The sequence below is a fragment of the Tachypleus tridentatus genome, unplaced genomic scaffold, assembly GCF_004210375.1.
Source record: "Tachypleus tridentatus isolate NWPU-2018 unplaced genomic scaffold, ASM421037v1 Hic_cluster_2, whole genome shotgun sequence".
NCBI classification, from domain to species: domain Eukaryota; kingdom Metazoa; phylum Arthropoda; class Merostomata; order Xiphosura; family Limulidae; genus Tachypleus; species Tachypleus tridentatus.
In genome coordinates, this window is record NW_027467782.1 from 49,347,350 (window position 1) to 49,370,142 (window position 22,793).

The following is a 22,793-nucleotide window of genomic DNA, read 5'->3' on the forward strand; positions in this document are numbered from 1 at the left end:
TTCACACAACTCTCTGAAGTAATTTCATGTTTCTCCGATCCCAGCACCAACCCCAGGTTTCTTCTCCATCTTGTACTTTAACATAGCCTCATTCACATAAAACCATAAGTTATACGTTCGATACCTATCTCATGTACAACCAGGTTGAACTGTGGCAGATAAATGACTATTTAGTAAACGCTACGAGGCTCTAATGTCACGAGAGCGTGCAAAATAAGGAAGTTTTAAGTTGTGGTTAGAAACAGAAAGTTTGATCAAGCACCACTGCCAGCCAGCGTAACAATATATTTCTATGTGCTAGGAAACACGCATATTATTGACCAGTCATTTTGATTAAAGTACCTTTCAAAGGCATATCACTGACCAGATACTGTTAATTAATATATTTTAAAGACAGCTGGTATGGGTATTAAAACATTAATTAAAATAAAGTACAGAACAACATTTTGACCTTCTTAGGTCATCTTCAGGTCAATAAACTTTTGATTAAAGTCAGCTCACAAAAGTTATACCACTGGTTAGATCCCGCGTGACTATGGTCAACATTATAGAATAAATCATACTTATTAGATGTGTTATAGAATAAATCATACATATTAGTGGTGTTATAAATACATCACACTTATTAGTGGTGTTACAGAATAAATCATACTTATTAGATGTGTTATAAATACATCATACTTATTAGATGTGTTATAAATACATCATACTTATTAGATGTGTTATAAATACATCATACTAAATACATCACACTTATTAGATGTGTTATAAATACATCATACTTATTAGATGTGTTATAAATACATCATACTTATTAGATGTGTTATAAATACATCATACTTATTAGATGTGTTATAAATACATCATACTTATTAGATGTGTTATAAATACATCACACTTATTAGATGTGTTATAAATACATCACACTTATTAGATGTGTTATAAATACATCACACTTATTAGATGTGTTATAAATACATCATACTTATTAGATGTGTTATAAATACATCATACTTATTAGATGTGTTATAAATACATCACACTTATTAGTGGTGTTATAAATACATCACACTTATTAGATGTGTTATAAATACATCACACTTATTAGATGTGTTATAAATACATCACACTTATTAGATGTGTTATAAATACATCACACTTATTAGATGTGTTATAAATACATCACACTTATTAGATGTGTTATAAATACATCATACTTATTAGATGTGTTATAAATACATCATACTTATTAGATGTGTTATAAATACATCATACTCATTAGATGTGTTATAAATACATCATACTTATTAGATGTGTTATAAATACATCACACTTATTAGATGTGTTATAAATACATCATACTTATTAGTGATGTTATAAATACATCATACTTATTAGATGTGTTATAAATACATCATACTTATTAGTGATGTTATAAATACATCATACTTATTAGATGTGTTATAAATACATCACACTTATTAGATGTGTTATAGAATAAATCATACATATTAGTGGTGTTATAAATACATCACACTTATTAGTGGTGTTACAGAATAAATCATACTTATTAGATGTGTTATAAATACATCATACTTATTAGATGTGTTATAAATACATCATACTTATTAGATGTGTTATAAATACATCATACTTATTAGATGTGTTATAAATACATCATACTAAATACATCACACTTATTAGATGTGTTATAAATACATCATACTTATTAGATGTGTTATAAATACATCATACTTATTAGATGTGTTATAAATACATCACACTTATTAGATGTGTTATAAATACATCATACTTATTAGTGGTGTTATAAATACATCACACTTATTAGTGGTGTTATAAATACATCACACTTATTAGATGTGTTATAAATACATCATACTTATTAGATGTGTTATAAATACATCATACTTATTAGATGTGTTATAAATACATCACACTTATTAGTGGTGTTATAAATACATCACACTTATTAGATGTGTTATAAATACATCACACTTATTAGATGTGTTATAAATACATCACACTTATTAGATGTGTTATAAATACATCACACTTATTAGATGTGTTATAAATACATCACACTTATTAGATGTGTTATAAATACATCATACTTATTAGATGTGTTATAAATACATCATACTTATTAGATGTGTTATAAATACATCATACTCATTAGATGTGTTATAAATACATCATACTTATTAGATGTGTTATAAATACATCACACTTATTAGATGTGTTATAAATACATCATACTTATTAGTGATGTTATAAATATATCATACTTATTAGATGTGTTATAAATACATCATACTTATTAGATGTGTTATAAATACATCACACTTATTAGATGTGTTATAAATACATCACACTTATTAGATGTGTTATAAATACATCACACTTATTAGATGTGTTATAAATACATCACACTTATTAGTGGTGTTATAAATAAATCATACTTATTAGATGTGTTATAAATACATCATACTTATTAGATGTGTTATAAATACATCATACTTATTAGATGTGTTATAAATACATCACACTTATTAGATGTGTTATAAATACATCATACTTATTAGTGGTGTTATAAATACATCACACTTATTAGATGTGTTATAAATACATCATACTTATTAGATGTGTTATAAATACATCATACTTATTAGATGTGTTATAAATACATCACACTTATTAGATGTGTTATAAATACATCACACTTATTAGATGTGTTATAAATACATCACACTTATTAGATGTGTTATAAATACATCACACTTATTAGATGTGTTATAAATACATCACACTTATTAGATGTGTTATAAATACATCATACTTATTAGATGTGTTATAAATACATCATACTTATTAGATGTGTTATAAATACATCATACTTATTAGATGTGTTATAAATACATCACACTTATTAGATGTGTTATAAATACATCATACTTATTAGATGTGTTATAAATACATCACACTTATTAGATGTGTTATATAATACATCATACTTATTAGATGTGTTATAAATACATCACACTTATTAGATGTGTTATAAATACATCACACTTATTAGATGTGTTATAAATACATCATACTTATTAGATGTGTTATAAATACATCACACTTATTAGATGTGTTATAAATACATCACACTTATTAGATGTGTTATAAATACATCATACTTATTAGATGTGTTATAAATACATCATACTTATTAGTGGTGTTATAAATACATCACACTTATTAGATGTGTTATAAATACATCACACTTATTAGATGTGTTATAAATACATCACACTTATTAGATGTGTTATAAATACATCACACTTATTAGATGTGTTATAAATACATCACACTTATTAGATGTGTTATAAATACATCATACTTATTAGATGTGTTATAAATACATCATACTTATTAGATGTGTTATAAATACATCATACTCATTAGATGTGTTATAAATACATCATACTTATTAGATGTGTTATAAATACATCACACTTATTAGATGTGTTATAAATACATCATACTTATTAGTGATGTTATAAATACATCATACTTATTAGATGTGTTATAAATACATCATACTTATTAGTGATGTTATAAATACATCATACTTATTAGATGTGTTATAAATACATCACACTTATTAGATGTGTTATAGAATAAATCATACATATTAGTGGTGTTATAAATACATCACACTTATTAGTGGTGTTACAGAATAAATCATACTTATTAGATGTGTTATAAATACATCATACTTATTAGATGTGTTATAAATACATCATACTTATTAGATGTGTTATAAATACATCATACTTATTAGATGTGTTATAAATACATCATACTAAATACATCACACTTATTAGATGTGTTATAAATACATCATACTTATTAGATGTGTTATAAATACATCATACTTATTAGATGTGTTATAAATACATCACACTTATTAGATGTGTTATAAATACATCATACTTATTAGTGGTGTTATAAATACATCACACTTATTAGTGGTGTTATAAATACATCACACTTATTAGATGTGTTATAAATACATCATACTTATTAGATGTGTTATAAATACATCATACTTATTAGATGTGTTATAAATACATCACACTTATTAGTGGTGTTATAAATACATCACACTTATTAGATGTGTTATAAATACATCACACTTATTAGATGTGTTATAAATACATCACACTTATTAGATGTGTTATAAATACATCACACTTATTAGATGTGTTATAAATACATCACACTTATTAGATGTGTTATAAATACATCATACTTATTAGATGTGTTATAAATACATCATACTTATTAGATGTGTTATAAATACATCATACTCATTAGATGTGTTATAAATACATCATACTTATTAGATGTGTTATAAATACATCACACTTATTAGATGTGTTATAAATACATCATACTTATTAGTGATGTTATAAATATATCATACTTATTAGATGTGTTATAAATACATCATACTTATTAGTGATGTTATAAATACATCATACTTATTAGATGTGTTATAAATACATCACACTTATTAGATGTGTTATAAATACATCACACTTATTAGATGTGTTATAAATACATCACACTTATTAGATGTGTTATAAATACATCACACTTATTAGTGGTGTTATAAATAAATCATACTTATTAGATGTGTTATAAATACATCATACTTATTAGATGTGTTATAAATACATCATACTTATTAGATGTGTTATAAATACATCACACTTATTAGATGTGTTATAAATACATCATACTTATTAGTGGTGTTATAAATACATCACACTTATTAGATGTGTTATAAATACATCATACTTATTAGATGTGTTATAAATACATCATACTTATTAGATGTGTTATAAATACATCACACTTATTAGATGTGTTATAAATACATCACACTTATTAGATGTGTTATAAATACATCACACTTATTAGATGTGTTATAAATACATCACACTTATTAGATGTGTTATAAATACATCACACTTATTAGATGTGTTATAAATACATCATACTTATTAGATGTGTTATAAATACATCATACTTATTAGATGTGTTATAAATACATCATACTTATTAGATGTGTTATAAATACATCACACTTATTAGATGTGTTATAAATACATCATACTTATTAGATGTGTTATAAATACATCACACTTATTAGATGTGTTATATAATACATCATACTTATTAGATGTGTTATAAATACATCACACTTATTAGATGTGTTATAAATACATCACACTTATTAGATGTGTTATAAATACATCATACTTATTAGATGTGTTATAAATACATCACACTTATTAGATGTGTTATAAATACATCATACTTATTAGATGTGTTATAAATACATCATACTTATTAGATGTGTTACAGAATAAATCATACTTATTAGATGTGTTATAAATACATCATACTTATTAGTGGTGTTATAAATACATCATACTTATTAGATGTGTTACAGAATAAATCATACTTATTAGATGTGTTATAAATACATCATACTTATTAGATGTGTTATAAATACATCATACTTATTAGATGTGTTATAAATACATCACACTTATTAGATGTGTTATAAATACATCACACTTATTAGATGTGTTATAAATACATCACACTTATAAGATGTGTTATAAATACATCACACTTATTAGATGTGTTATAGAATAAATCATACTTATTAGATGTGTTATAAATACATCACACTTATTAGATGTGTTATAAATACATCACACTTATTAGATGTGTTATAAATACATCACACTTATTAGATGTGTTATAAATACATCATACTTATTAGATGTGTTATAAATACATCACACTTATTAGTGGTGTTATAAATACATCATACTTATTAGATGTGTTATAAATACATCACACTTATTAGATGTGTTATAAATACATCACACTTATTAGATGTGTTATAAATACATCACACTTATTAGTGGTGTTATAAATACATCACACTTATTAGATGTGTTATAAATACATCACACTTATTAGATGTGTTATAAATACATCACACTTATTAGATGTGTTATAAATACATCACACTTATTAGATGTGTTATAAATACATCATACTTATTAGATGTGTTATAAATACATCACACTTATTAGATGTGTTATAAATACATCACACTTATTAGTGGTGTTATAAATACATCACACTTATTAGATGTGTTATAAATACATCATACTTATTAGATGTGTTATAAATACATCATACTTATTAGATGTGTTATAAATACATCATACTTATTAGATGTGTTATAAATACATCACACTTATTAGATGTGTTATAAATACATCATACTTATTAGTGGTGTTATAAATACATCACACTTATAAGATGTGTTATAAATACATCACACTTATTAGATGTGTTATAAATACATCATACTTATTAGATGTGTTATAAATACATCATACTTATTAGATGTGTTATAAATACATCACACTTATTAGTGGTGTTATAAATACATCACACTTATTAGATGTGTTATAAATACATCACACTTATTAGATGTGTTATAAATACATCACACTTATTAGATGTGTTATAAATACATCATACTTATTAGATGTGTTATAAATACATCATACTTATTAGATGTGTTATAAATACATCATACTCATTAGATGTGTTATAAATACATCATACTTATTAGATGTGTTATAAATACATCACACTTATTAGATGTGTTATAAATACATCATACTTATTAGTGATGTTATAAATACATCATACTTATTAGATGTGTTATAAATACATCATACTTATTAGTGATGTTATAAATACATCACACTTATTAGATGTGTTATAAATACATCACACTTATTAGATGTGTTATAAATACATCATACTTATTGGATGTGTTATAAATACATCACACTTATTAGATGTGTTATAAATACATCACACTTATTAGTGGTGTTATAAATAAATCATACTTATTAGATGTGTTATAAATACATCATACTTATTAGATGTGTTATAAATACATCATACTTATTAGATGTGTTATAAATACATCACACTTATTAGATGTGTTATAAATACATCATACTTATTAGTGGTGTTATAAATACATCATACTTATTAGATGTGTTATAAATACATCACACTTATTAGATGTGTTATAAATACATCATACTTATTAGATGTGTTATAAATACATCATACTTATTAGATGTGTTATAAATACATCACACTTATTAGTGGTGTTATAAATACATCACACTTATTAGATGTGTTATAAATACATCACACTTATTAGATGTGTTATAAATACATCACACTTATTAGATGTGTTATAAATACATCACACTTATTAGATGTGTTATAAGTACATCATACTTATTAGATGTGTTATAAATACATCATACTTATTAGATGTGTTATAAATACATCATACTCATTAGATGTGTTATAAATACATCATACTTATTAGATGTGTTATAAATACATCACACTTATTAGATGTGTTATAAATACATCATACTTATTAGATGTGTTATAAATACATCACACTTATTAGATGTGTTATATAATACATCATACTTATTAGATGTGTTATAAATACATCACACTTATTAGATGTGTTATAAATACATCACACTTATTAGATGTGTTATAAATACATCATACTTATTAGATGTGTTATAAATACATCACACTTATTAGATGTGTTATAAATACATCACACTTATTAGATGTGTTATAAATACATCATACTTATTAGATGTGTTATAAATACATCACACTTATTAGATGTGTTATAAATACATCACACTTATTAGATGTGTTATAAATACATCACACTTATTAGATGTGTTATAAATACATCACACTTATTAGATGTGTTATAGAATAAATCATACTTATTAGATGTGTTATAAATACATCACACTTATTAGATGTGTTATAAATACATCACACTTATTAGATGTGTTATAAATACATCATACTTATTAGATGTGTTATAAATACATCATACTTATTAGATGTGTTATAAATACATCACACTTATTAGTGGTGTTATAAATACATCATACTTATTAGATGTGTTATAAATACATCACACTTATTAGATGTGTTATAAATACATCACACTTATTAGATGTGTTATAAATACATCATACTTATTAGTGGTGTTATAAATACATCACACTTATTAGTGGTGTTATAAATACATCACACTTATTAGATGTGTTATAAATACATCACACTTATTAGATGTGTTATAAATACATCACACTTATTAGATGTGTTATAAATACATCACACTTATTAGATGTGTTATAAATACATCATACTTATTAGATGTGTTATAAATACATCACACTTATTAGATGTGTTATAAATACATCACACTTATTAGTGGTGTTATAAATACATCACACTTATTAGATGTGTTATAAATACATCATACTTATTAGATGTGTTATAAATACATCATACTTATTAGATGTGTTATAAATACATCATACTTATTAGATGTGTTATAAATACATCACACTTATTAGATGTGTTATAAATACATCACACTTATTAGATGTGTTATAAATACATCACACTTATTAGATGTGTTATAAATACATCACACTTATTAGTGGTGTTATAAATACATCACACTTATTAGATGTGTTATAAATACATCATACTTATTAGATGTGTTATAAATACATCACACTTATTAGATGTGTTATAAATACATCACACTTATTAGTGGTGTTATAAATACATCATACTTATTAGATGTGTTATAAATACATCACACTTATTAGATGTGTTATAAATACATCATACTTATTAGTGGTGTTATAAATACATCATACTTATTAGATGTGTTATAAATACATCACACTTATTAGATGTGTTATAAATACATCACACTTATTAGATGTGTTATAAATACATCACACTTATTAGATGTGTTATAAATACATCATACTTATTAGATGTGTTATAAATACATCACACTTATTAGATGTGTTATAGAATAAATCATACTTATTAGATGTGTTATATATACATCATACTTATTAGATGTGTTATAAATACATCACACTTATTAGATGTGTTATAAATACATCATACTTATTAGATGTGTTATAAATACATCATACTTATTAGATGTGTTATAAATACATCACACTTATTAGATGTGTTATAAATACATCACACTTATTAGATGTGTTATAAATACATCATACTTATTAGATGTGTTATAAATACATCACACTTATTAGGTGTGTTATAAATACATCATACTTATTAGATGTGTTATAAATACATCATACTTATTAGATGTGTTATAAATACATCACACTTATTAGATGTGTTATAAATACATCACACTTATTAGATGTGTTATAAATACATCATACTTATTAGATGTGTTATAAATACATCACACTTATTAGATGTGTTATAAATACATCATACTTATTAGATGTGTTATAAATACATCATACTTATTAGATGTGTTATAAATACATCACACTTATTAGTGGTGTTATAAATACATCATACTTATTAGATGTGTTATAAATACATCACACTTATTAGACGTGTTATAAATACATCACACTTATTAGATGTGTTATAAATACATCACACTTATTAGATGTGTTATAAATACATCACACTTATTAGATGTGTTATATAATACATCACACTTATTAGATGTGTTATAAATACATCACACTTATTAGATGTGTTATATAATACATCACACTTATTAGATGTGTTATAAATACATCACACTTATTAGATGTGTTATAAATACATCATACTTATTAGATGTGTTATAAATACATCATACTTATTAGATGTGTTATAAATACATCACACTTATTAGATGTGTTATAAATACATCACACTTATTAGTGGTGTTATAAATACATCACACTTATTAGATGTGTTATAAATACATCACACTTATTAGATGTGTTATAAATACATCACACTTATTAGATGTGTTATAAATACATCATACTTATTAGATGTGTTATAAATACATCATACTTATTAGATGTGTTATAAATACATCACACTTATTAGATGTGTTATAAATACATCACACTTATTAGTGGTGTTATAAATACATCACACTTATTAGATGTGTTATAAATACATCACACTTATTAGATGTGTTATAAATACATCACACTTATTAGATGTGTTATAAATACATCATACTTATTAGATGTGTTATAAATACATCACACTTATTAGTGGTGTTATAAATACATCATACTTATTAGATGTGTTATAAATACATCACACTTATTAGATGTGTTATAAATACATCACACTTATTAGATGTGTTATAAATACATCACACTTATTAGATGTGTTATAAATACATCACACTTATTAGATGTGTTATATAATACATCACACTTATTAGATGTGTTATAAATACATCATACTTATTAGATGTGTTATATAATACATCACACTGTCACACTTGCATGTTATTTATTTCCCGGATCGAACAATAGTGATGAAAATCTTCATAGGTCTGTCCTTACCCAATTTTAGTGAACAAAATGCTATTTGAATATTTATTGTACTATTGTTATATTATTATTGTACTATTATTATATTATTATTGTACTATTGTTATATTATTATTGTACTATTGTTATATTATTGTTATATTATTATTGTACTATTGTTATATTATTATTGTACTATTGTTATATTATTATTGTACTATTGTTATAGAGGACAAAATAGTGTTTCTTATTGAACTCACACTCCACAAATTCGTGCCCGCCATGAGTACAGAAACCCGGTTTTTAACGTAATAGGTCATAGATAGAGTAGTGAGCCAATAGGGCGAAGCCTCACGCTTATAGAATATCTTATAATTCGTACTTGTTTAAACTACGAAGGTTTGCTTGTTTGTTTTCGAATTTCGCGCAAAGCTACTCAAGGGCTATCCGCGCTAGCCGTCCCTAATTTAGCAGTGTAAGACTAGAGGGAAGGCAGCTAGTCATCACCACCTACCGCCAACGTTTGAACTACTCTTTTACCAACGAATAGTCGGATTGATCGTCACATTATAACTCCCCCACGGCTGAAAGGGCGAGCATGTTTGGTACAACCGTGATTCGAACCCGCGACCCTCAGATTACGAGTTGAACGCCTTAACCCACCTGGCCATGCCGGGACTGAGTTGTTATGACAACATATTAAATATATTACAGTTCTTATGACAACACATTAAATATTTAACACAAATTTCGACAACTTCGTGTGTAGAGAGTGCTAGACAAATTAAATTTAAAAAAGATCGAATTTTTATTAGAAATATACATCTAATGTGATGTGTTTGTGTGTGTTCAAATCCCTGATTTTGACGTGATTAATGATAATTTATAAAGTAATTAGTCAACTTCCAAACCATTATTATATTTTAAATCGTGAGCTCATCAATTATCTTATTGCTAATGAGGAAATTATTATAATGTTAAGAGTTGCTTTAGTTAAAACAAACAAACAAAAAAGTTAAACTGTTACACTTAATATTCTAAGCCTGTCACTTAAGAAAACCCGATACATGAACTACGTGACGACACCATTGGACATTTAATCTACTCAAAATGTTCGACAAGAACACGAAGAAGAAAAACACATTTTCCTGTAAATAATTATTTCCATTAATGAACACTTGGTGTCTCAGTTTTACACAGGCCTAACACAGGTATGGGTCATTTTAGAACCAATATAATAATCCTCGTAGAGCAGGCTCTAGTATGGCCTGGTGGTTAGGGGTCGTGAATGCCACAAACATCTTAACCATTCCAATGTGATAGATTCCAAGAAGATGTAAAAAGAAACTACAAATGAACTGAGACGTTTCTAAAATATTCCAGCTTTACATTTCAGTTCATTTTATTCCATAATTATATAGTTAGATTCACAAAACGTCACCACTAGCTGGTAAGATTATAGACAACAAGAATATGACGTCACCAAACCTGCTTCATTTAATGATTTTTTTTTTCTTTTCCCCATTTTTGTGCAGGTTGTAATATACAAGGAACTCTCGTAGTTCAAACACACGTGACGTTGCTCGCGAATGTCGTATGCAACTGAATTACATATTATTATACCTGATTAACACGTGCAGGTGGACGCTGTTATGTGAACTACAACCCGCCTACATGCTCTTCAGTAACGTGAGGTTAAAACACCTACATAGATTACTACAAGTGCTTGAATGACTAATGTTAATACACATGTTCTAGCACTGAACTGTATAGGTAAAACTTCTGATAATATGGTATAAAGAGTCGTTTAAGATAACGGATGTCCTGTTCTGATAAGTATGGGAGTCGTTTAGGATACCCTGTTACCGACAAATATAGGGAGCCATTCAGGATGATGGATGTCCTGTTCTGATAAGTATAAAAAGTCGTTTAGGATACCCTGTTACCGACAAATATTGGAAGCCATTCAGGATGATGGATGTCCTGTTCTGATAAGTATAAAAAGTCGTTTAGGATACCCTGTTACCGACAAATATAGGGAGCCATTCAGGATGATGGATGTCCTGTTGTTGATAACCATAAGGAATTATTTAGGATAACAAATAAATATGGGGAGTCCTTTAGGATGTTCTGATATTGATAAATATAGAAAGACATTTAGGGTGACGGATGTCCTGTTGCTTATAAGACAATGCAGTTTGTCTTATAACAAAGATGTCCTGTTGCTTATAAGACATTGCAGTTTGTCTTATAACAAAGATGTCCTGTTGCTTATAAGACAATGCAGTTTGTCTTATAACAAAGATGTCATGTTGCTTATAAGACATTGCAGTTTGTCTTATAACAAAGATGTCCTGTTGCTTATAAGACAATGCAGTTTGTCTTATAACAAAGATGTCCTGTTATTATAAGACATTGCAGTTTGTCTTATAACAATGATGTCCTGTTGCTTATAAGACATTGCAGTTTGTTCGTTTTTCTTGCCGAGTTTTGCTTTTTGATGAATAACTGATTTCTCTGTATGAAAACCAAGGAAAAGTTACCTGGAAGGAGTTCTACCGACGGTACCCACTTTGGTAATTAGAATATTGTGGTGGTAGACGAGTTCAGCTTTCACTTCACGTATTCAATTACATTATGTGCTCGATAAGTGGGGGGGGGGTACTATTGTTATTGTTGTACTATTGTTATTGTTGTATTATTGTTATTGTTGTATTATTGTTATTCATATCAAGTCTTCAATACACATAACTGTATATCATACATTCAACTGTGATAGTTTGATATAGGAACGTTATGAAATCGGTCACATTTAACTGTGATAGTTTGTTACAGGAGCGTTATGAAATCGGTCACATTTAACTGTGATAGTTTGATATAGGAGCGTTATGAAATCGGTCACATTTAACTGTGATAGTTTGTTACAGGAGCGTTATGAAATCGGTCATATTTAACTGTGATAGTTTGATATAGGAGCGTTATGAAATCGGTCACATTTAACTGTGATAGTTTGTTACAGGAGCGTTATGAAATCGGTCACATTTAACTGTGATAGTTTGTTGCAGGAGCGTTATGAAATCGGTCACATTTAACTGTGATAGTTTGTTATAGGAGCGTTATGAAATCGGTCACATTTAACTGTGATAGTTTGATATAGGAGCGTTATGAAATCGGTCACATTTAACTGTGATAGTTTGATACAGGAGCGTTATGAAATCGGTCACATTTAACTGTGATAGTTTGTTACAGGAGCGTTATGAAATCGGTCACATTTAACTGTGATAGTTTGTTGCAGGAGCGTTATGAAATCGGTCACATTTTGCTGTGATAGTTTGATATAGGAGCGTTATGAAATCGGTCACATTTAACTGTGATAGTTTGTTATAGGAACGTTATAAAATTGGTCACATTTAACTGTGATAGTTTGTCATAATAACGTTATGAAATCGGTCACATTTAACTGTGATTGTTTGTCTTAATAACGTTATGAAATTGGTCACATTTAACTGTGATAGTTTGTCATAATAACGTTATGAAATTGGTAACATTTAACTGTGATAGTTTGTCATAATAACGTTATGAAATCGGTCACATTTAACTGTGATAGTTTGTCATAATAACGTTATGAAATTGGTCACATTTAACTGTGATAGTTTGTCATAATAACGTTATGAAATTGGTAACATTTAACTGTGATAGTTTGTCATAATAACGTTATGAAATCGGTCACATTTAACTGTGATAGTTTGTCATAATAACGTTATGAAATTGGTCACATTTAACTGTGATAGTTTGTCATAATAACGTTATGAAATCGGTCACATTTAACTGTGATACTTTGTTATAGGAACGTTATGAAATCGGTCACATTTAACGGTGATAGTTTGTCATAATAATGTTATGAAATTGATCAACAATGTTGACACCTTGGGCTTTGTTTCAAACTTTATTTTTGATTAAACGTTCTTTTCTAATGAAACATGAGATTGAGTTAACAGAATGTTTCTGTAAAGTTGGACTATGAAAGTTATATTTTGTGGAGTACAAATTCGTGTTACGATTTCTCATAATGATGTGAAAACACTAAAGAATAGAGAGCTCTGTAATACGGAAGGAGCGAACAACAGTACCTGGTCTTTCAAGGTCGACACTGGTGTCAACAACTAACATATATGAACAGTTCTGATGACGTCGAACTAACCATCTCCTCTGTAGAGAAATCAATAGTCACCTTGGTGCGACTTTTTTTACCGTTTCTCACTGTCAGGATCCACGTGACTAGGTATGTGGAAGTTAATATTTATACAAAACACGAGACAAGAGTATTCCTGCTACGTGCACGAGACAAGAGTATTCCTGCTATGTAATTAACATTTTTACTGGGTATAGAACAAAAGTTTACAACCAACAGGAAGGTTATCCTTTGGACGGTAGATGAAAAAAAACAAAAACACAGGACTTTCTTTGTAAAAAATCCGTTATTCACTTCTAAAAACATATTAATTTTATTTGGTAATTTACAATAATAATTAATAACTATTATTAGCAGTTTTCAATGTATTTATATTTCCAATGTTAAACTTTTTTTTTTACTTTACTGTTCTATTATAAATTGTACAACCTATCCATTGTTATGATGAATATAATTTACGACCATTGGATAGACTGTACAATTTATAATAAAACAGTAAAGTGAAACACAAATTTAATATTGAATATATCAATACAATAAAAAATAACAACGGACTGACACTGTACAATGCAGTGTATAACAATAAAGTGAAGTGTAACAACGGACTGACACTTACAATGTAGTGTATAAAAATAAAGTGAAGTGTAACAACGGACTGATACTGTACAATGTAGTGTATAACAATAAAGTGAACTGTAACAACGGACTGACACTGTACAATGTAGTGTATAACAATAAAGTGAAGCGTAACAACGGACTGACACTGTACAATGTAGTGTATAACAATAAAGTGAAGTGTAACAACGGACTGACACTGTACAATGTAGTGTATAACAATAAAGTGAAGTGTAACAACGGACTGACACTGTACAATGTAGTGTATAACAATAAAGTGAAGTGTAACAACGGACTGACAATGTACAATGTAGTGTATAACAATAAAGTGAAGTGTAACAACGGACTGACACTGTACAATGTAGTGTATAACAATAAAGTGAAGTGTAACAACAGACTGACACTGTACAATGTAGTGTATAACAATAAAGTGAAGTGTAACAACGGACTGACACTGTACAATGCAGTGTATAACAATAAAGTGAAGTGTAACAACGGACTGACACTGTACAATGTAGTGTATAACAATAAAGTGAAGTGTAACAACGGACTGACACTGTACAATGTAGTGTATAACAATAAAGTGAAGTGTAACAACGGACTGACACTGTACAATGTAGTGTATAACAATAAAGTGAACTGTAACAACGGACTGACACTGTACAATGTAGTGTATAACAATAAAGTGAACTGTAACAACGGACTGACACTGTACAATGTAGTGTATAACAATAAAGTGAAGCGTAACAACGGACTGACACTGTACAATGTAGTGTATAACAATAAAGTGAAGTGTAACAACGGACTGACACTGTACAATGTAGTGTATAACAATAAAGTGAAGTGTAACAACGGACTGACACTGTACAATGTAGTGTATAACAATAAAGTGAAGTGTAACAACGGACTGACACTGTACAATGCAGTGTATAACAATAAAGTGAAGTGTAACAACGGACTGACACTGTACAATGTAGTGTATAACAATAAAGTGAAGTGTAACAACGGACTGACACTGTACAATGCAGTGTATAACAATAAAGTGAAGTGTAACAACGGACTGACACTGTACAATGTAGTGTATAACAATAAAGTGAAGTGTAACAACGGACTGACATTGTACAATGTAGTGTATAACAATAAAGTGAAGTGTAACAACGGACTGACATTGTACAATGTAGTGTATAACAATAAAGTGAAGTGTAACAACGGACTGACACTGTACAATGTAGTATATAACAATAAAGTGAAGTGTAACAACGGACTGACACTGTACAATGTAGTGTATAACAATAAAGTGAAGTGTAACAACGGACTGACACTGTACAATGTAGTGTATAACAATAAAGTGAAGTGTAACAACGGACTGACACTGTACAATGTACTGTATAACAATAAAATGAAGTGTAACAACGGACTGACACTGTACAATGTAGTGTATAACAATAAAGTGAAGTGTAACAACGGACTGACACTGTACAATGTAGTGTATAACAATAAAGTGTAATGTAACAACATAACGACAATTTATAAACTAATATACAACAATACGGTGAAACATAACAACGTAAGAACATAACAACAATATATAAACTAATATACAACAATACGGTGAAACATAACAACGTAAGAACACTAAAATCTAGTGTATAACAATAAAGTGAAATGTAACAACTTGACGACAATGTATAAACTAATATACAACAATACGGTGAAACATAACAACGTAAGAACACTAAAATCTAGTGTATAACAATAAAGTGAAATGTAACAACATAACAACAATGTATAAACTAATATACAACAATACGGTGAAATATAACAACGTAAGAACACTAAAATCTAGTGTATAACAATAAAGTGAAATGTAACAACATAATAACAATGTATAAACTAATATACAACAATACGGTGAAACATAACAACGTAAGAACACTAAAATCTAGTGTATAACAATAAAGTGAAATGTAACAACATAACAACAATCTATAAACTAATATACAACAATACGGTGAAACATAACAACGTAAGAACACTAAAATCTAGTGTATAACAATAAAGTGAAATGTAACAACATAACAACAATCTATAAACTAATATACAACAATACGGTGAAACATAACAACGTAAGAACACTAAAATCTAGTGTATAACAATAAAGTGAAATGTAACAACATAACGACAATGTATAAACTAGTATACAACAATACGGTGAAACATAAGAACGTAAGAACACTAAAATCTAGTATATAACAATAAAGTGAAATGTAACAACATAACAACAATGTATAAACTAGTATACAACAATACGGTGAAACATAACAACGTAAGAACACTAAAATCTAGTATATAACAATAAAGTGAAATGTAACAACATAACAACAATGTATAAACTAGTATACAACAATACGGTGAAACATAACAACGTAAGAACACTAAAATCTAGTATATAACAATAAAGTGAAATGTAACAACATAACAACAATGTATAAAGTAGTATACAACAATACGGTGAAACATAACAACGTAAGAACACTAAAATCTAGTGTATAACAATAAAGTGAAATGTAACAACATAACAACAATGTATAAACTAGTATACAACAATACGGTGAAACATAACAACGTAAGAACACTAAAATCTAGTATATAACAATAAAGTGAAATGTAAGAACATAACGACAATGTATAAACTAGTATACAACAATACGGTGAAACATAACAACGTAAGAACACTAAAATCTAGTGTATAACAATAAAGTGAAATGTAACAACATAACGACAATGTATAAACTAGTATACAGCAATACGGTGAAACATAACAACGTAAGAACACTAAAATCTAGTGTATAACAATAAAGTGAAATGTAACAACATAACGACAATGTATAAACTAGTATACAACAATACGGTGAAACATAACAACGTAAGAACACTAAAATCTAGTGTATAACAATAAAGTGAAATGTAACAACATAACAACAATGTATAAACTAGTATACAACAATACGGTGAAACATAACAACGTAAGAACACTAAAATCTAGTATATAACAATAAAGTGAAATGTAACAACATAACAACAATGTATAAACTAGTATACAACAATACGGTGAAACATAACAACGTAAGAACACTAAAATCTAGTATATAACAATAAAGTGAAATGTAACAACATAACAACAATGTATAAACTAGTATACAACAATACGGTGAAACATAACAACGTAAGAACACTAAAATCTAGTGTATAACAATAAAGTGAAATGTAACAACATAACAACAATGTATAAACTAGTATACAACAATACGGTGAAACATAACAACGTAAGAACACTAAAATCTAGTATATAACAATAAAGTGAAATGTAAGAACATAACGACAATGTATAAACTAGTATACAACAATACGGTGAAACATAACAACGTAAGAACACTAAAATCTAGTATATAACAATAAAGTGAAATGTAAGAACATAACAACAATGTATAAACTAACACTCTACAATACGGTGAAACATAACAACGTAAGAAAACTAAAATCTAGTGTATAACAGTAAAGTAAAATGTAACAACTTGACGACAATGTATAAACTAGTAAATAAAAAACAGTGAAACATAACATAGATTTGAAATAAAAGTGTAAGGTCAGAGTAAAAAAGTATATTTCAGGATACTTTCAAAGGACAATGAAATGTAAATTACAGATGAAACATCCATATGTTATTAATTATATTTAGGACAACAGAACTCAGAGAACATCCTTGAGTTCAGTAACGGTTAATACTTTCTGTGTTCTCTTTTGTTTTAATAACTGCAGATAGCCTTTCTGGCATTATTGTGACATATTTATTTAAAATGTCATTGAGTATTTCATTCCAAACGTCTCCCACATAGTTTCTTTGGAATTCTCTTTCGATTTGTGAATTTTTTGATCAATCAAATCCCACATCTGCTCATTTGGATTGAAATCGGGGCTCTGTGGGAGGACATTGCATCACCTGAATGACTTCAGCAGCTTGTTTCTTAGCTAAGTAATTTCTGTATAGGTTGAATGAGTGTTTGGGATTATAATCTTCCTCGCAGTACAATCCTTTACCAATAATACCCAAACCCCTGGGTAGGCCATGATGGATAATTATCTGATGGTGCTTGCGTTGGTTTATTAATCCTAAGCAGGAAAACAATCTCAAATCATCACACTTCCCTTCCCATGCTCTTTGGTGGATTCTATACACTGGCGTAAGCATTTCATACTTTTATTCTACCGGACGTACAACCTACGTCCTTTCTCCAATCATCAGCAGTCCAGTTTTTACTTTTAAACAAATTTCACTTTATAACAATATTTGTAGATCAAAGTAAAGTTGTTAAACTTTTACATGAACAAATATTACATTAAGTATTCTTGATACTGTATATCTGGACAGTTTTCTGTCATCTGGTACATGGTTGTTTATCTCATGCTTGAGATAAGTGGCAGTCTTCATTCTGTCCTGAAGGCTGCATAAACAAAGATATTTAACATCAGTATCACCGACGTTAGGTGCTCTGTCTCTTACTTTACCATTTTCAAATTTATCTCTCTCAGTCTCACGATCTAGGGTGTACTTGACATTGTTTGGAGAGCATTTCAAGTCTGCATCAATTTGTCAGAGTCCAAGTAGTATCACGTAAAATATTTATGTGAACTCTCTGTCCTACTGAGAATTCTCTGTGCTTTATGGGCCATGACATGACACCATAAATTAATATATAGTGTTAAACACTGTTTTTATCAAGGTTTATTTGTGGAGTGATATTAAATTGATTTCTTCTACAATATACCAGTACCATGTGCAAGCTTTTTCTATATAGTTAAGACACTGCATTGGGTACCATGACAGTTATTTCAGACGCTAAATATGATCAGAATGTTAGTTCAAGCAGAATCCTTACGACATGCCTTTGGCATTAGTACATCGACGACATGCCTGTGGCATCAGTACATCGGAATTCTGGGTCGACATTTGTGAAATGAATACGTGAAGTGTTACCATAGTGTTGAGATCTACATTCTGTAATGGAAGAATTAGTCCCATAATACGTAAAGTGTTACCATAGTGTTGAGATCTACATTCTGTAATGGAAGAATTAGTCCCATAATACGTGAAGTGTTACCATAGTGTTGAGATCTACATTCTGTAATGGAAGAATTAGTCCCATAATACGTGAAGTGTTACCATAGTGTTGAGATCTACATTCTGTAATGGAAGAATTAGTCCCATAATACGTGAAGTGTTACCATAGTGTTGAGATCTACATTCTGTAATGGAAGAATCAGTCCCATAAAATGACAAATATTCTCTTGTTCTAACATGTTTCTATAGAACAGTTTAGAATGTAACAATATAGTAAAACATAACAATGGATTGACATAGTGCAGTCTAGAATGTAACAGTGCAATACAACGTAGTACTATGAAATAAACAGAGATTCGATAGCCCACAGTGAAACTTTTAACAAACATATACCAGGGTACTCTACATCTTAACGGTTATCACAGAGGGAAACATACTCTCAGAATTCTTTATAGAACTATCTTTTCAAGTGGAAGGTTTTGTAGAAACGGTACTATTGTGAGCACCAAGGTCGTGTGTAAGTCATACGACTGTGAAAACTACAGACTAAAAGAATGGTTTTGTGAGGTTAACACGATTTTGTGGATAATACTCGTGGAGAGCTGTGAGCGCTAGTGACGTTTTGTGGAGGTATTCAGGTAGAAAGACTGCACTGTTAGTACTAGTGTATGAGGTATACAGTTTCACTGCATGATTGGTGTATTTGTGTGTTTGTTTGTTCAGAATTAAGCACAAAGTTACACAATGGGCTATCTATGCTCTGCCCACCACGGGTATTGAAACCCAGTTTTTAGTAAGTCCGCAGACATACCACTATGCCACTAGGGGGCATGTATTGTGTGAATTGTACAAGTTGACAAAATGGTATTGTCGACACTATTGTGCTGATTTATTAATACCACTTATATTATTGTTCTTTGTCAGATTAATACAATGTTATTTATTTTATCTTTATGCTATTCTATCTGAGGAACATCTGGAATAAGAAAAATATAAAAATAAAAAACCTACTCTCGTTTCCCACGTCCACCCAAATTTAACAACGAGAATCTTTTTACGTGCTGATAAACTAACTAACCAACTCTCTCGTTGTTTGGGTATGTGCGTGACCCAGGAGGGTCAAGTGCACTTGACCTCTTCCTTTTCCTTGTTGGTGTGAACTGTTAATATTACTATATGAGGGCCTGACTAACCCACATTTACTCGGGTCCCTATCAGGACAATGCCCATGTATTTTGCATCATCTACTCGAATCACTATCAGGACAATGTCCATGTATTTTGCATCATCTACTCGGGTCACTATCAGGGCAATGTCAATGTATTTTGCATCATCTACTCGGGTCCCTATCAGGACAATGTCCATGTATTTTGCATCATCTACTCGGGTCCCTATCAGGGCAATGTCCATGTATTTTGCATCATATACTCGGGTCCCTATCAGGACAATGTCCATGTATTTTGCATTATCTACTTGGGTCACTATCAGGACAATGTCCATGTATTTTGCATCATCTACTCGGATCCCTATCAGAACAATGTACATGTATTTTGCATCATCTACTCGAGTCACTATCAGGACAATGTACATGTATTTTGCATCATCTACTCGGGTCCCTATCAGGGCAATGCCCATGTATTTTGCATCATCTACTCGGGTCACTATCAGGACAATGTCCATGTATTTTGCATCATCAGTTCCTTCACTAATGTGTAGCTCATAGGTGGCCTGTTTTTTAGTATTTTATTATTATTATTATTATATATATACTTTTATTTATTTATTTTTATTTTTTTAATTATTTAATATTTTTATCTTAATGATCTAATATATAAATTAATCGGGGAGAGACAAGCTAACTAAAACGTTTCATTATTGGTTTTCAATCTTCCGCACAGTCCACGTGTTTGTTTAAAAAATACCACATGTCTTAATACAAAGAGCGATATTGGTCAACACTCAGACAGGCAGTAATATATACATATGTATTTTGTACAGTAAGGAAATCGCTTACCGACAAGTGGCCCTCACATATAGATATGAATTTTATGTAATAAGTGCAAGCCAATCGCTCATTGACATGTAAAGAGGAATGGTCCGAGTATACGGATGTGTTGTGATAGCAGTCGCTGTTTCAGGTAGCAGTTTTCTTCTTCATTATACTTCTGTCCTGTTTACCGTAAACACGTTGTGTACATACACTTCCAGTTTCTATACACGAGCGATTGGTTTGGTTTATTTTGAATTTCGCGCAAAGCTACTCGAGGACTATCTGCGCTAGCTGTCC

The 22,793-nt window shown here is 28.9% G+C and overlaps 2 protein-coding genes across 3 annotated transcripts in view; one reads left to right on the forward strand and one right to left on the reverse strand.

Moving 5' to 3' along the window:
• LOC143243255 (small conductance calcium-activated potassium channel protein-like) overlaps positions 1-22,186 on the reverse strand; it is a 78,597-nt gene extending 56,411 nt beyond the window's left edge. Inside the window, exons 1-2 of the mRNA XM_076487103.1 lie at positions 21,700-22,186; positions 20,332-20,505 (exon numbers count right to left, since the gene is read on the reverse strand). Coding sequence (XP_076343218.1) covers positions 20,332-20,505; positions 21,700-22,186 — 661 coding nt within the window. The remainder of the gene's footprint in view (positions 1-20,331; positions 20,506-21,699) is intronic.
• LOC143242200 (E3 SUMO-protein ligase PIAS1-like) overlaps positions 1-22,793 on the forward strand; it is a 571,445-nt gene that overhangs the window by 150,486 nt on the left and 398,166 nt on the right. The window lies entirely within an intron of this gene.